Source organism: Lasioglossum baleicum, chromosome 16 (genome assembly GCF_051020765.1).
Source record: "Lasioglossum baleicum chromosome 16, iyLasBale1, whole genome shotgun sequence".
Lineage (NCBI taxonomy): Eukaryota > Metazoa > Arthropoda > Insecta > Hymenoptera > Halictidae > Lasioglossum > Lasioglossum baleicum.
Window position 1 is genome coordinate 5,643,397 of NC_134944.1, and position 17,394 is coordinate 5,660,790.

The following is a 17,394-nucleotide window of genomic DNA, read 5'->3' on the forward strand; positions in this document are numbered from 1 at the left end:
ACGCTGTTCTGTGTCCGGTCTCAGATTAAATAGTTAGGGAATTATTTAAACGATCGAGTTTAGGAGCTTGTGAGCGGTAACCTAGAATATTTTTTTAAAAAACGTATAGAGTCCTATAGAGATAGTTCGTATAGAGTCCTAGAATGAGAATTGTTAATTGAAAGTGCAATTAATTTGGATCGTGTCGCCATCTGTCGTGGAGCAACGTTAATAATGTATCCGCTTTACGGGTACGAACTTTTTGTAGATACTCTTTCATAATTATCGGCATATATTTAAATCGAAATTCAATTAAATATTCAATTAATTAAATTCAAATCAAATTCGATTTTCAATTATATTTCAATCCAAATTCAACCTTCAATTATTATATGAGCCCGTAATTATGAAAGTGATCTATAAGTGTTTGTTATTTCAACATTATATGGAATTCATTTAACATCCTTTTCCTTGAAATATCTTGAAACAAGAAATATATAACGTAGACCACTTTTATAATTATGGGACCATTTAATGAGAAGACTTATCGCTATCTGGTTTCAAAGTCGGAAAACACTTGCAGCAGGATGCAAACGGTTTGCGGTTTCGCGTAGATTGCACGATGTTTAGAGGTTTCGTTGGAATTTTAACCGCAGCCTATCAGTTGACCAAATAACGGACTAATGTGGTACAGTTACGTCCGTGGCATCGATTTGGATCGACAAAGTCGCTCGCTCGCCGATGCGCGAATTAGAATGGCTGACAATCCCTCCGACCATCTTTATTGTTCCTTTAATAAAAACTTCCGCCACTTTGAAGTCTCTGTATAGAAGACATCCCGAGAAACGAGTACTCTTTAATTTCATACACAGCGAAGAAAATCGGGCCTTAGTTTAACGAGTCAGACTCATGATGAAGATTTTAATAAAATATAAAAAATTTGAATGTTACGCCTATCGTTTTAATTGAAATAGAATTTGATTCGTTTGTAATTGATTCGTTGTAAATGTAGCTATAAAAAGAGAATACAAATTTTCTTTTCTACGACATTTTTGGGGAGAAAGACATCTGTATTAAATGAGTAAAATCTGCAGTCTAGTTATAATTAATGTAAAAGTATGATTGACCCCTCAAGATTAGCTTTTTAACCCCATAGGAGATAACAATCGGGGTAGCGACTACCTCGATGAAATTACTTACATTAACCTAATTAACTTTCTCGAATTCCTTCCCATTTTAGAATTCCCCACGACGAGCATTTAAGCTAATTTAATACTACCCTAAAAAGTAAACAAACGAAGTTAATGTAATTATGTGGAGAATTTTTTCATTAGAGGTAGAAACAGAGAGAGCTCGCTGTGTATGGCGTATATATTAATAGCAAAGCGACTATGGTTGTTGTATAGAAGGTACAGTACAAGAAATCTCGAAATCGATTCGAGGGTTGAATCACCCCTAAAACCATCCCTCATTCTTCGAAACATTGAAACAATATGTTCTAATGTTTGTCCATGGCATTTAAATTAATATGAGATGCTGAGAAAAGCACATAAAATGAATAAAATAATTGCAATAAATAAAAGGATGAAACAAGATAAAAATTGCTCAGATGACACAGAATTGCAATCAGGATTATAATTGGATCCTGTCTGGTTGTAATACGGAAATGTTCGTGTGTCGCGTGCTCTAGATGTCTCGTTGGATAAATAAATCGCTGGATAAATAAATGGAGTGAGTTGGGGCGGTTTCTGTTTGACAAAGTCTCGGACAAGGAGTCATCAGCATGACTCATCGTCCGGCTATACGTGGCTGCGTGCGGCTCGTCGTCTCGCTCCGCAAATTCGATCCACTCCGAGACGCCACATACTAATTGCAAAGTGTATTATACTTTGTGGCGCGTCAGACCTCCCATTACACTGGTCCTCGGTTAAACTATACATTTCACTGTTGACAAAAAGCGGACAACAATTTTAGAAATTGGAGATGGATAGAGAATTTACAGATTTACGAACTTTCAAATTTACAAATCTACAAAACTACAAATCTACTAATTTACAGATTTACAGATTTACAGATTTACAGATGTACAGATTTACAAATTTATAAATCTACAAATCAATAAAACTAATTTACAGATTTACAAATTTATAAATCTACAACTTTACAGATGTGCAGATTTACAAATTTATTTTAAAAAATCCAAAAATCTACACATCTACAAATTAACAGATTTACAATAAATTGACTCAACACAGACTCAAATATTCGTAATCAATTGAAACCACCTTACTAACACTGCAAACATTTTTTTTACAGATGGTTCACCTAGATGCTGGTCCAAACTAGGCTGCTCTTAATTACTAGACTGTGGGTCTCCGTGCAAACTAAAAATGATGTACATCAATTACGAGGAAGAGGAGTTACCGAAGCATATACACATTATAATAAAAACCGTAAGACGCTTAAATGTACTCGATCTTCTCAACTTTGTAAGATAACGTGCACTAATCGTTACACTTTTAATGTTAGGTCGAAGAAATGGAAATCTAGATGAATCAAAAGGACTGTAAGCACGCAACACAGGATTAATTACCCTTTATTAACCGCAGCGTCAAATCTGAAGATAATTATGGTTGCAGCAGGTGCTTGGATCGTGTATAGAACAAGTGCAGCACGAACACTTGTCATGGAAACGACAATGCACAACAGGATTAGAAGAAATGCGGGTGGATGATAACAAAACTGCCGTTAGTCGCGATACTCGTTTTCTGGAGAGGAAAACGAGAAGCACCGGGTCGGAAAGAGTAACGGGGGTGGTTCAGAGATAGGGACGGGTTTACAATAATAGAAGAAGGGTTTTTACAGCGGTAGGGGATCGTGGACGCGCAGCTGGAGACAAAACTTCGTCTCGGTTATCGTCGTGAAATGAGTCAGCCACGGTGGAGGCGCCAGACTTCGTGGTCTCGACAGCTAGCAGGACGTAGGAATCCGTAGAACTGTTTCTCGCAGATCGGCTGAACGATTTCTGGAACCGCAAGGTCGTCCCGAAAGACGTTCATGCTCGAGTGGCATTTCCGTCGAGTGCTCCTCCAGTCCATCGAACAGGAAATCCTGTCGGCATTTCCTTTTTGTTAGTTAGCTCCTTTGTGTTAGGCTGTTGCATACGAAATGTCCGAATTTTAACCCTTTGCACTCCTTTGTCGAGTGTGACTCGACATTAGAGAAAGAACAATGCAAATGGAACGGGTTCTTATATCTATTTCTTTTTTTCTTTACTTATTTGTCTTATTTTTTAGTTAAAAACAAATATAAATTGCACCAAAGTTTGAGAGATACATTTAATATAATTAGTAAACAAAATTGTTTAAAATAAGTAGCAGTACAGGAACTGTCCTTTGAAGTAAATTTCAAATAAAACGCTTAAAATAGTGGGGAATTGTTGGCGACAAAATTGAAAAATAATTCGGAGTGCAAAGGGGTAACAGTAACGCGAAGCAAACGCAATATTCCAAATGAATTTTCGGAGTAAACATAGTCTATCAATGAGAGGTCGGCATTATATTTATGACCTACTATAAAGTAAAAAAAAAGGGACGATCGGGGGCTTTGGACCCGGATTAATTAAGCGAAGGGTCGCAAGGCAATAAGTATGTTTACAACCGAATGGTCCCGAGCCTTGCAATCAATGCAGTAATAAAAACACCCGGCCAGCCGAAGGTCAAAAATAGTTAGATATGTCATTGTATACCGATTTCACGATTTCGTTCTGAATAAAATATATGGGGGCTTAAATCATAATTTTGCCGGTTTAGTTTCCATACTATTAGGTTGGAGGGGGAAAGTTCTGTCGTGTTTTAGATAAGCAGATAATTTTACTTGTAAATCAAAAACAGAAATTGACAGGCTATCCGAAAGATGGCAACAACATTCTCCCCAACTTAATAATTGTATACATTCTACAAAAACTAGTATTTTTGAGAGGGGGTCGTATCGAAGGAGGGGCTCTTTGAAAACAAAGAGCGGCTGTCAGTCGAGTGTAGTGGTTCGGTAAAGAATGTGTTTCTCGAATTTTCCGTTCTCGGTACCCGGTATCTGGTGGTCGAGGATGATAGTTGTACGTTGTACGTCGTGGAGTGTGGTTCGTTGTGTGCTTTTTCCTGAATCGTCGTCGTCGTAGTCCTCTCCCCTCTGCTTTCACGGGATAATCGAGGCGGGACGATACGAAACGAAACGAGACGAGTCGAGACGAGTCGACTCGAGTCGAGAGTCGCCCTGAGGACACCGACACGAGCGTGTTTCAGCTCGTCAGCATTGCTCCGCAGGCTCAAAACCGCTCCGCTTCAGTCCACTCCTGCGCGACACGACAGTAGCACCCGCTTCGCTGCACTCTACCCGCTGCTTCGCTACCCGCCGCTTCTCTACCCGCGTCTCTAGTCACACGGGACACCTTCCAAGGATCAGCTGTTTCTTCTACGTGGACGACGGTTTATTTCTCGGCTCGCAGGACCCACACAAAACGACAAGATGAGGGAGATCGTGCATCTGCAGGCTGGACAATGCGGGAACCAAATCGGCGCCAAGGTAAGTCCTGCTACTATTTTATAGAGAATAGCTTTTTTAGGGGTTGTCAATTTTTGTGGGAGGTTCTGGTCGATGTTAAAAGTCCAGGTGTTGGGGACATTTTGTCTAAATGTCCATTTATCCTGTTCTTGATTATTCTTTTTCATCATCCTCCCATTGCATCTCTTTTCATCTACTGTACGGGGTTGTTAATTTTTGAGGGAGGTTCTGGTCGATGTTGAAAGTCCAGGTGTTAGGGACATTTTGTTTAAATGTCCATTTATCCTGTTCTTGGTCATTCTTTTTCATCATCCTCCCATTGCACCTCTCTTCATCTATTGTACGGGGTAGTCGATTTTTGTGGGAGGTTCTGGTCGAAGTTGAATGTCTGGGTGTTAGAAACATTCTGTTTAAATGTCCACTTCTCATATTCTTGATCATTCTTCGTCATCATCCTCCCGTTGCACCTCCCTTCATCTACTCTACGGGGTTGTCGATTTTTATGGGAGGTTCTGGTCCATATGGAATAGCTTGCTCCTCTAACAACTTCAGTGTCCAGATGTTAGGAACTTCTGTTTAAATGTCCACTTCTCCTATTCTTGATCTTCTTTATCACCATATGCTCCCATTGTACCTCTCTTCATCTACTGTACGGTTTCGATATTCGACTATGTTGCACTTTATGATTCCAACGTCTCAAACGTAAATTAATCTGTGATCATTAGACTGTGGATTTTATGCATTTATGACAAAACTGGGTACATACGATTTAAAGCCGTGGACATATTAAAAATATTTAAGGGCATCAATGTATTTGTTTCAGCTTAATAGGATAATTAAAAGAAGAATACAATTTCTATTTAGCTCCTGTGTCCTGCAATCAATGCAAACATTTTTTATTTTGCATAAAAATTTATTTTGTATGTTATTTGTCAACGAAAATATTATTAGAATTTTATGTATTACATGTATTCGCGTAAAAGAAACACCTTGCGCTATGTATCCACGTATGTATGCCCATTACGCGAGGAAAAAGTATTGTTCCTCGAACAATATTATGCGCTGTCGTTGCCCCATATTTCGTCACAGGACAAACAGCTGATCAAGGACGACTCGCGCTCTAAGGCCAAATCTAATATATAAAAATAATCCGTTTTGGAAGAACAGTTAACGTTCGCATTCGACAGAGAGCATTTTTTAATTACACGTTTCGATCTCTCCTGAGAAAACCCTTCCACTCTACATATTATATGTTTCATTCTATGTATTTCATGATTGTAACTGGGGATCACATATGATGCGCGTACGGGACAGTGAACATGTTAGTTTCTCTTCACTGTAGATATTTTAATCCTCCAGTGTGTGAAAATTCAGAGCTTTTCTTATAAAATTCCCGCTGTATTGAATAAAACAGGTATTCCTCCAACGTTCTCTAGAGGATATGGGTTTTGAAATCTTTATGGAAGTATCGGTTCTAGTCGATAGGGTGTAGCTCGCCCTCCCCTAACTCGAACTTTACTGTCGAGCCCTCTGGGTGTAGCAGTTCCGCGTTCTCTAGAATTGTCTTCCTGAATAAAAAAGAAGAAAACTGTCAAATAATTCAAAGCCCAGAAATCGAGGATTGAATTGTGGGTGGGAAGGGTCAGGACAGACCCGAGTAACATTATCCTCGGATCAGCGAGAGAAGCGTCTCCGAGGCATTTCTAAAGCTTCTTTTAATAAAAAGGAAGTAGAGGGCAAGAGGGAAGAGGTTGCTCCAGTGTGTACGTGGCTTAAGCAAAGCCGTAGTTTCGTGGGCCGAGATGGAGAGATAGTCTCCGAAGAATTCGAGCTGGTAATCGAATTAAAGATAAGACGGTCCTCGGCAATGAGGAGCAATTTGGAGAGAGAGAGGCTGTTGCGCGTCCGGTCGATGGGCGTCGTCGGGAATGTCGGCAGCGAGCCGGGGAAATTATTCTCGATCGCTATCAAGAATTTTCTCCACTTAGCTGCCGCGGAATATTCGCAGGCGGGGTCGGTCTGTGTCGCCGGACGGAAATTCGTACGAAAGTAAAACGCGCCGGTCGTAAAGGGACGACGCCAGTCATTGTTCTCGTCGTCTCGCGCGGCTGCTTTCGGAACCAGCTCGTGAATCATGCAGGCGGCCGGCGCGGTGCATCACGCAAGAGGAACGACCGGTGATTTTCGCGAATCGCAATTAAGATATCGCGACCGGATTCTCGCAGACTCCTCCGCGATCGGTTCCTGATGTTTCCGATCCTGAAGCTCTTCCATGTGGAAAACGACCGGCCGATTCAGCCGACCGTGAATCGAACACAAAGCCGGGCCTCGTTCTCTTCGGGAGGAACGGGTTGGTGGACCATCCGGCTAATTGGACCCCGAAGAGAGAACGAGTAATTACTCTGGCGACGCTCCGATTGTTTATGAATTTCGAAAACTGGCGAAGTGAAGGATCTTCTTCCGAGAGATGGTCTTTTCAGAGGTTTGTGCCTTGTGGAATGGGTCTGCATAGACGATAGCAGTGGATAGGCGTGGTCTTCAGCATCTGCTGATTAGTTCTTCGGGGTTTTAATTGGGCTACTCAATTTATCCGCAATGGATGACGCGTACGATCGAATGTCCGTCGGAGTGGTTCCTCAGCGGTTCTAACAATTCATAGAGCTTTTTTAAGAGTTCCTATGGGGTTCTAACAGTTCATAGAGCTTTTTAAGAGTTCCTATGAGGTTCTAACAGTCCATATAGCTTTTTTAGAGTTCCTATGAGGTCCTGAAAGTCCTTAAGTGGCCCCTGAAGATGCCTAAAGGTGCCAATTCCCAAGAGTTCTTAAGAGTTCCTCAGAGTTCCCAAGTTTCAACTAGCTAGAGGTCCCTGGAGGTCACCAGAGGTGCCGGAGGTCCCGAGAGGTCCCCGAACGAGGGGGCTTTCCAGAACCGTCTCGAACACCGACGTGGCCTATTAATAGCGGCCGAGAAAATAGTGAAAGCGCGACGAATGTGGAAGACGAACGACACACAGGTCGAGGTAGAGAGGGTGGTCTCCTCAAGCCAGGGGGCAGAGGCCGCGTTAATTTCGTGCGTCTCTATTTTTAGCCTGATCGCCTTATCCTCTCTCGCGACTCTCTCCTTTTCGTTTTATCCTTACGCGTCGAATCGGTGAACAATAAGTTGCTATTTTAAGCCGACCATCGATTACTAACACTTTCCCGTTGTTGCAGTTCTGGGAGGTGATCTCCGAGGAGCACGGGATCGATCAGTCCGGGATCTATCACGGGGACAGCGATCTACAGCTGGAACGGATCTCCGTCTACTACAATGAGGCTTCCGGTAAGCAAATCTTTGAGCAACGTCGAAAAACGCGAGACCAGGAGGTTCGTCGACATTATCATGGATCGCTTGTCGTCGAGCGCTCTCGCGAATTCCTCGCACGCTCCAAAATAGAAGCTGCTAACTCTCTCGCACTCTCGCTATGTTTCTCTTTCTCCGTGGTCCCCGTCGCGATAGGAGGAACGCCAGGAAAAAGGAGCAAACACGAACGACAGCAAGGACCGCGTTTAGGCTGGAAATAGCAACAGTGTTCACCCCTGGCTTTCATCCGAGCGCGCACGAGGTGGACGCTCCGGCCAGTTTTCGTCCGTGCCTTGTGTCCTCGTTCGCGCGACGGTTTTGCACGGTTTCGGTCTCGCCGTTTCCGAAACGAAATTGGCCAGGCACGGCTAATTTGCAAGCCGTACAGGCACACGCCGCGAACGCGTCACCCGAAGCCGTATAAGACACGCGTTTCCGTCGGCGCGGAGCCATTGTCGCGGCGAGTTTTCAGCCGGAATGACAATAACTCCAAAACCCGATTAATATGGGCAGCCCGAGCCAGCGCGTGCCTCCTTTCCAGTCGTTCGTAACCCTCCGACGTCCCCTAATTTCCTAATTCGCACGGCTACACGGCCACCGAAGAGTATTATCTTTCCTACGCTCCGAAACGGAGAGATGAACTTGCCAGCCATTTTATTAACCCTCGTCCGGCTGGTTAAAAATAAATTATAAAAACCGCGAAAAATGCTAGAGGAAAAAATAACTATCTATCTAAAATTAGAATTATCTGTCTCTCTAAAAATAACTACCAACAATCGAAAAATAACAGATTCAGTTCGTGAAACGAGGGGCGGACGAGGGTTAAAAGAATCGTGCATCCTAGCTGACATTGACGCATTGTTTCAGTGGCGACGTCGACGAACGGGGGGAAGTATGTGCCCAGAGCGATCCTGCTGGACCTGGAGCCGGGAACCATGGATGCGGTGCGTTCCGGGGACTATGGGAAGCTGTTCAGGCCGGACAACTTCGTGTTCGGTCAGTCCGGAGCAGGGAACAACTGGGCGAAAGGCCACTACACCGAGGGCGCGGAATTAGTAGACTCCGTGTTGGACGTGGTCCGAAAAGAATGCGAGAACTGCGACTGCCTGCAAGGTTTCCAGCTGACGCATTCGCTGGGCGGCGGCACGGGGTCAGGAATGGGAACCTTGCTGATTTCAAAGATCCGCGAGGAGTACCCCGACAGGATCATGAACACCTACTCGGTGATGCCTTCTCCCAAGGTGTCGGACACCGTGGTCGAACCGTACAACGCTACGTTGTCGGTTCATCAACTAGTGGAGAACACGGATGAGACGTACTGCATCGACAACGAAGCCCTGTACGACATTTGTTTCCGCACGCTGAAGGTGTCGAACCCCAGCTACGGGGACCTGAACCACCTGGTCTCGCTGACCATGTCCGGAGTGACCACCTGCCTCAGGTTCCCCGGACAACTAAACGCCGACTTGAGGAAGCTGGCGGTGAACATGGTCCCGTTCCCGCGTCTCCACTTCTTCATGCCCGGATTCGCTCCTCTGACCTCCAGGTCCATGCAACAGTACTCCGCGCTGTCCGTGCCGGAGCTGACTCAGCAGATGTTCGACGCGAAGAACATGATGGCAGCCTGCGACCCTAGACACGGAAGGTACCTCACGGTAGCCGCCGTGTTCCGCGGTAGAATGTCGATGAAGGAAGTCGACGAGCAGATGCTGAGCGTGCAGAACAAGAACAGCTCGTACTTCGTCGAATGGATCCCGAACAACGTGAAGACAGCCGTCTGCGACATCCCTCCGAAGGGTCTGAAGATGTCCTCGACGTTCATCGGGAACACCACCGCGATCCAGGAGCTGTTCAAGAGGATCTCTGAACAATTCACCGCCATGTTCAGAAGGAAGGCGTTCCTCCATTGGTACACCGGCGAGGGAATGGATGAAATGGAGTTCACCGAGGCGGAATCGAATATGAACGACCTGGTGTCCGAGTACCAGCAGTACCAGGAAGCCACAGCTGAAGAAGACTTCGAAGCTGAAGAGTGCGCGGATGACTTCGAGACCTGCGACCCGGAGTAGATGACCTCCGCACGACCAGCAAACCCTCTTGTCTCTATCCTCTGTTTTTCAGATGTGGTTCGGTACGCCGAGGCCCAGGCAGTTCGCTTTTTGTACTTTTATACGCGATAGCAGCGTCTTTTCCGGCTTCGAAGGTTTGGAGACTACGGGGTGGCCTTGAGAAATGTGTCGGGATACCGGGAAGAGGATAGAGAGGACGGGGGTATACTAAGAGACAATCCTTGAAGACCAAACGCCAAAGCACCGCAACCAAAAATCTGCCTTCTCTGTTATACCCGCAACATTATTCATATATAAGCGTATAGTCGTGGCACGCGTTTTACGGTAGCGCAAGTTTGTTCCTTACGAAAATATAAGAATCTTTTCGAGTACACCAGTTACACTCTCGGATTCATTCTGATCGGAAAAGTGGAGTATATCTGCGGTTGTCGGGATGAACGTAGCATTTTCATCGCTAATGCTTTGACATAGGACCTCGGTTAAATTGCATTATTTTTATTAGCCTTTCGTAAATTTTTTAAGATTGTGACATGCTGCGTTTTTCCTTGCAACCACAGATACAGGTAGAACTTTTATTATGAAATGTTCTGTGTTCCGTTCCCGATGATCGACGTAGAATCTTTTTGTTCCGCAGATAGATCAGCTGTTCAATGGTTAGTTTGCGGTTGGTACTCGTCGATCAGGTCACGCATTTTCCCCCGAGCCTCCTCGAACTCCGACTCGTCCATCCCCTCCGCCGTGTACCAATGGGTGTAAGCCATCCTCTTCAGCATTTCGTCGAACCCGGACATCAGCCTCTTGAGAGGCTCTTGAAATGCTGTCGTGTTCGATATCAGGGTGGCGTTCATTGAGACTCCGCGTGGAGCGACCTTGCAGATCGCACTTTGCACGTTGTTCGCGATCCACTCGACGAAACTCGAGCTGTTCTTGCTCTGTAGATTGCTCATTTGCTCCTCCACGCGCTGGAACGAAATGATCGTCTTTTAAAACGCGCTGGGACTCGTTAGAACACTGATCCCCAGGCGATAGAATCTTAAACAAAATTGTTATTAAAAAGATTCTTAGCCGTGGACTCCACAAAACTATAAAATCTCGCCGGTAGATAGTCTTCCCTCGCATAGTGTGACAAGATGCTTAGATCGCGGGATTACTGTAAATGTAATCGCAATTCTATCGTGTTTGGACTCGTTTTAATCAGGAAAATTTCAGCAATCCGTTGATAAAGGTTTCGTAACGAAATAACTAAAAGTATTAGTATTGCGTCACCGATATCGGACCTCGGATCGAGTTACATTGTATCGCGGGGATGAAAAAGTAACACTATCCGTAGAATCAAAAGTCACACCATGCGAGGCAAGACTGCACTGCGCAGAACTGCAGTTTCGAACCTTGCTCGACGCCGCGCCGCGGAAAATAACAGCGACAGCCATCATTTTCCCCAGGAACGGATCATAATCGACGAACGCGTTCTTCGGGTCGAATATCCCTCTCGCTAGCTCATTCACAGATGCGACTTTGTACTGGGCAGCGCTCCTGGAGGTGAGGGGAGCGTATCCTGCGACGAAGAAGTGCAATTTCGGAAATGGGACCAGGTTGACGTGCATCTTCCGTAGATCGGTGGTCGGTTGTCCGGGAAATCTGAAGCAGCAGGTGACGCCGGCCATACAGGCAGAGATCAGGTGATTGGTATCCGCGTACGTAGGCGTGCTGATTCGCAAGAGCTTCGTGCAGATTCGATGCAGCGCGTGGTTGTCCATGCAGAAACTCAGGTTGACGCAGTCTATTGAGGTGCAGAGACCTAGGACCGCGTTGTAGGGTTCTACTACGACGTCCGACATCTTTGAGGAGGGCATCACGCTGTAGCATTTCACAATCCTGTCGGGGTACTCGTCCCTCAGCTTGGTCATCAGCAGCGAACCGACTCCTGACCCTGTACCGCCGCCCAGGGAACGGACCATTTGGATACCTGTGTCCGTAGGGTCTCCCAAAATGTAGATTGTTTAACAGCTATTATTTGCAGTTATATTTAGGTTCTACGTCCCCTAAAAATTTAGCTTTAGAGGCACTGGAAAGCTTGAAAATAGTATTTTGATAGGAAAGTTTAATATTATTGAATGGTAATACTAAGAATTTCATTGAAATATTTGAAAATAGTGTTTTCATAGGACATTTTAATATTGTGCTTTGTGCAGATTAGTTTTAGTGGGCGTGGCTTCGCTGCCCCTGCCAAATTTTATGTCTAGATTCTACATCCCCTAAAAATTTAGTTCTGAAGGCTCTAAAAAGCTTGAAAATAGTATTTTCATAGGAGAGTTTAATATTATAGCTCTGTGCAGATTAGTCTTAGTGGGCGTGGCTTCGCTGCCCTTACCAAATTTTCTGTCTAGATTCTACATCCCTTAAAAATTTATTTGTGAAGGCCCTAAAAATCTTGAAAATAGTGTTTTTATAGGAGAGTTTAATATTATAGTTCTGTGTAGATTAGAGAGAGAGTCTTAGTGGGCGTGACTTCGCTGCCCTTACCAAATTTTGTGTCTAGATTCTACATCCCTTAAAAATTTAGTTCTGAAGGCCCTAAAAGACTTAAAAATAGTATTTTCATAGGAAAGTTTAATAGTATTGAACGATAAGAATTTTAAAATATTTTTAAATAGTGTTTTCATGGGATAGTTTTGCTCTTTGCACATTAGTCTTAGTGGGCGTGGCGTCGCCGCCCTTGCGTGCGTTATGTACTCTTTATCCTTCATCACCTTGCATCATATCGCAGGCGTCGGCTTCCCTGCGGATCACGTTCAGCGCATTTTCCACCAGCTCCGCGCCCTCGCTGTAATAACCCTTCGCCCAATTGTTCCCGGCACTCTCACATCCAACCACGAAGTTTTCAGGATTGAACAATCCGCCACACTTCGTGGACAGCGCGGGGGGCAAGGAGGCAGGATCGAGATCGATCAAGATCGCTCTCGGAACGTATCTACGAGCTTTGAGATACCCCATAACTTCGTGATCATCTAAAAATTATAGTTCCCGAGGTACCTGGCCCTTCCTTGAAATAAACCTCTATATTATTCAACTGCATGTCGGAGTCGCCGGCATAAACACCATCCACGCCCAAACCGTGTTCGTCAGTGATCACCTCCCAAAACTAGAAACGAAATTCTTCGGAATCGGAAAGAAAACGGAGATACTTTGACTACCTTTCTGCCAACGTTGTTGCCGCATTGGCCCAGCTGCACGTGCACGATCTCCCTCATTTTTCTAGATTACTGAAGACTAGAATTTAGAAACTGATCCTGGAAAGATCACGAGATCCCTCGCGTCGTCTTCATCGCGATACTTCGCGGGAGAAGCGAACACGAAGAGGATCTCCTGCTGGCAGGTCCGCTTCGATTTTTGTGGTTGAAGGATGACGTTCGGGGGTGGAGTGTTTGGTTGATGGAAAAAAATAAACGAACGATACGAATGAACGATCGACGCGGCCACGGAGCCCGCATTAACGTTCATTCCGAGCGATTCGCAACGGCACGCAATAATAAAGTGTTTGTCCTCGGGGCACCGATGAGATAATACGTGATCGCCAATTTTTACCAAGGTCTAGGCTTCATCAATTCCCCAGTTGACCAGAAGGACGAGCACGAGTTCGATGACGCGACACGCGCACATGTGCTCGCATTTCTGCACTCGAGGAAACTCGGCCACGTTCCTCGTCAACATAATCGTTTCGCGATCTCTGCTCTTCAACTCTCGCTTTTCTAGCCATAAAGTCTTGCTCTGAGCGGAGCATTCTTTGGCATCGGTAGAGGGTGCGGGACAGTAGTAAAATATTGTTTACATCATTAAATGTGTATTATACCAATTTCGTGTTCATAAAATTTGAAAAATGATACGAAATGGAAATATTCTAGGTCGGAACAAATGTTTAATTTTCGAGTTAAAATAGCTCCGAGTGCAAAGGGTTAAGGGTGTATTTTAGAGTCGTCGATTTCAGAGAATTCACAAGATAAAAAATTTTTAGGTAATTATTAGACTGCGGATCTTTATGCGAAATAAAAAATGGTTGCATTGATTGCAAGACACGGGAGTCAAATAAAAATTCCTTTCTTCTTGTAATTATCTGCGGATCTTTATGCAAAATAAAAAATGTTTGCATTGATTGCAAGACACGGGAGTCAAATAAAAATTTCTTTCTCCTTTTAATTATCTTATCAAGGTGGAACTAATACACTGGTGGCGTTAAGTCTTTTAAATATGTCCGCTGTTTTAAATTGTACGCGCCCCTTTTTGCTATAAATGCATAAAATCCGCAGTCTAGTTATTATAGATCAATTGTTTAAAACTAATTTTCTAGTATCGCCTGAAGCCAATAGCCAGGGAGTGTGCAAGCCGGAAGTCTATTAAAATCGAACGAATGCAATATAAAACAAAAATTTTCATAAAAATCATTTTCTACGAAATTATTAGTTTGTCGTTTACTCTTCTGAACGACATCTCCGTGTACTTACGTGCCTCCGGTGTGCAGGATCGTAGATAAAAGAACGTCGTTTGATTGTTCAACAAATCCAATACATTTTCTCTAAATCACATATAAGGTATAAAGTATACACGTAGAATAGATAAGAATAGATAGGTGTACATAATGCAATGTGTATAAGGGTGTGCAAACGCCTACGTTGATATAAAAATCGATCGAAACTCGGTCTTAAAAAGATACATCGGTGTAAGAAAAAGAAAACCAGTAAATCGACTCGCTAATATAACGAATGCAAAGCCACTACAACCATTTTGACAAGACTCGTCGTTCCCGCGAGAAGCTCCACAAGAAATTTCCGGATATGTCGGGTGCGAGAAGCTTCACAAAGAATTTCCGGATGTTCGAGGACCCCGAAAGCGGAGAAGAGAACCAAGCAGAGAAGATTCTGCTTCTCCTCATCGTCCACCTAGTCGTACTCGGCCTCATCCTCGACAGTAGCGTCCTGATACTGCTGGTACTCGGACACAAGATCATTCATGTTCGATTCCGCTTCGGAGAACTCCAATTCATCCATCCCCTCACCGGTGTACCAATGAAGGAACGCTTTTCTCCTGAACATGGCGGTGAACTGTTCAGAGATCCTCTTGAACAGTTCTTGAATGGCAGTCGAGTTTCCAATGAACGTGGCGGACATCTTCAACCCTCTGGGCGGGATGTCGCAGACAGCAGTCTTCACATTGTTCGGAATCCATTCTACAAAGTACGCGCTGTTTTTATTCTGAATGTTGAGCATCTGCTCGTCGACCTCCTTCATCGACATCCTGCCCCTGAAGACGGCCGCCACGGTGAGGAACCTGCCGTGCTTCGGGTCGCAAGCCGCCATCATGTTCTTCGAGTCGAACATCTGTTGCGTGAGCTCCGGCACCGTCAAGGCTCTGTACTGTTGACTTCCTCGCGCGGTCAACGGAGCGAACCCGGGCATGAAGAAGTGTAGACGTGGGAACGGGACCATGTTCACGGCCAGCTTCCTCAGATCAGCGTTCAGTTGCCCGGGGAACCTGAGACAGGTGGTTACTCCGGACATGGTAGCAGACACTAGGTGGTTCAGGTCGCTGTACGAAGGAGTGGTCAGCTTCAAGGTGCGGAAGCAGATGTCGTAGAGAGCTTCGTTGTCGATGCAGTACGCCTGGTCCGTGTTCTCCACTAGCTGGTGAACAGACAGCGTCGCGTTGTACGGCTCCACAACGGTGTCGGACACCTTGGGCGACGGCACCACCGAGAACGTCGCCATGATCCTGTCGGGATAGTCCTCCCGGATCTTCGAGATCAGTAACGTGCCCATTCCTGATCCAGTACCACCGCCTAGAGAGTGCGTCAGCTGGAAACCTTGAAGACAGTCGCAGCTCTCGGCTTCCTTCCTCACCACGTCCAACACAGAGTCCACCAGCTCTGCTCCTTCGGTGTAGTGTCCTTTCGCCCAGTTGTTCCCTGCTCCCGACTGGCCGAACACGAAGTTGTCGGGCCTGAAGATCTGGCCGAATGGGCCAGAGCGAACTGCGTCCATCGTACCCGGCTCCAAGTCGACCATGATCGACCGGGGAACATACTTTCCTGCTGATGCCTCGCTGTAGTACACGTTGATCCTCTCCAGCTGCAGATCAGACTCCCCGTGGTACGATCCAGTTGGGTCGATGTCGTGCTCGTCGGATATCACCTCCCAGAACTGTGTTCGAAGACGTTCTTATCATCCCCGTGCGGTGTCACGTGCTCGCAACTACCGTAGTCCCCGTTTGCAACGTCGTTGGAGGTCTCTGGTTCGCGTAGTCTCACGTTCGTTTACAGATTCGAGATTTTCGTACTGGTTTTACCGTTTTAAACGGACGATAATGTTCTTAGCCCTCGGCAGTCGAATGGAAGCTCCGGGGCGCCACAGATTTGGCGGTATATAATAGGGGTGGGGGCGGGGCCTGAAAATTTATCGTACTCGCCCACCCCTGGTATCTAATCAATGACTAAACATTTTATATTCATAAAATTTCAAAAATCATAGGGAGTGGAAATATTCTAGGTCTTCTAGGAAAAATTGCTCCGATTGCAAAGGGTTAATACTGACCGGCGATTGTTCCATAATTTTTAAAAACCTGTGCTCCATGGCAGAGAGCTTCTAATGGATTTCTCAGCAGCAATAACAATTCCAATTGTGAAAAGGAAATTTTATAATTGGGTGATAATTGGAAAATGGAGTAAAACAGTTTTCTCTAAGTTTCCTTTTAGTACAGTGAAACTATTGTAAATCTTATTTGTAGAGTTCCAGGAGGTAAAGTGTTAGGATTGGATAGAGTATGATAAAATTCCAAGCAGCAGCGAATCAGAGACCTCCAACAGACGCGGACAGGAAATATCCCCTAAATCCACGACGTTAATCGAGTTCCCTGACTGTAACTGACACTTTGACGGAGCGTTGACAGCGTTGTCAGTCGCGAGGTTAGGTCGCTTGAACAGTCCAGCAAACAGATCCTCTCGCGAAACCGAGCTAACTTATTCCGCGTCACGTCGTCGCGCGATTCGTCCGTGCGCGTTTCAAGTTTTTCCCGCGTCACCGAGAACCCTTTGTCACTGAGTTCCCTGTCACTGACCTTGGCACCGATCTGGTTGCCGCATTGGCCGACTTGTATATGCACGATCTCCCGCATTGTTTCGGCCGCTGGTTCGGGACAGCCTCGAACACGATTATTCCTCCGGTCACAGCGAGGATGGAGCCGAGCGGAGCCGAGTTCTTTCGACGACGAAGGTTTCCGGTTCGGGGGCCCTCGCACTTCGACGTGTTCTGTCGAAATGTCTCTCGAGCAAACAGAAACAGTCGACTGCTCTTTTCACCTTGGCGACAAACGGGACGCGAATTTCCGGCTCGCGACAATGTTGACAATGTTGACAATGTTTAATACCCTGTAGCAAATGGTTCCCGCGAACGAAC

At 45.3% G+C, this 17,394-nt stretch overlaps 2 protein-coding genes, 1 long non-coding RNA gene and 1 pseudogene across 4 annotated transcripts; 2 read left to right on the top strand and 2 right to left on the bottom strand.

Annotated features, from left to right (window-relative positions):
• The first annotated feature begins 2 nt into the window (after window positions 1-2).
• On the top strand, window positions 3-4,414 carry LOC143217152 (uncharacterized). Of its 2 annotated transcripts, none has more exons than XR_013010741.1 (3): window positions 3-2,432; window positions 2,509-2,545; window positions 2,619-4,414. It is a non-coding gene; the product is annotated as an uncharacterized LOC143217152 (long non-coding RNA). The 2 variants fall into 2 exon arrangements; XR_013010742.1 differs by having other exon boundaries at window positions 2,622-4,414.
• LOC143217142 (tubulin beta-3 chain) lies at window positions 4,251-10,323 on the top strand. The gene is made up of 3 exons (XM_076440949.1): window positions 4,251-4,560; window positions 7,754-7,862; window positions 8,751-10,323. Exons 1-3 carry the CDS (start codon window positions 4,504-4,506, stop codon window positions 9,950-9,952), a joined length of 1,368 nt encoding a protein of 455 aa, XP_076297064.1. The 5' UTR covers window positions 4,251-4,503; the 3' UTR covers window positions 9,953-10,323.
• LOC143217144 (tubulin beta-1 chain-like) lies at window positions 10,142-14,339 on the bottom strand. The gene is made up of 5 exons (XM_076440951.1): window positions 13,147-14,339; window positions 12,986-13,094; window positions 12,703-12,930; window positions 11,341-11,918; window positions 10,142-10,914 (listed from the first exon to the last, which is right to left on the bottom strand). The coding sequence occupies exons 1-5, from the start codon at window positions 13,201-13,203 to the stop codon at window positions 10,600-10,602; spliced, it is 1,287 nt and encodes a 428-aa protein (XP_076297066.1). The 5' UTR covers window positions 13,204-14,339; the 3' UTR covers window positions 10,142-10,599.
• Window positions 14,340-14,544: 205 nt separating this feature from the next.
• LOC143217153 (tubulin beta-4B chain-like) lies at window positions 14,545-17,113 on the bottom strand (annotated as a pseudogene).
• Window positions 17,114-17,394: the final 281 nt, after the last annotated feature.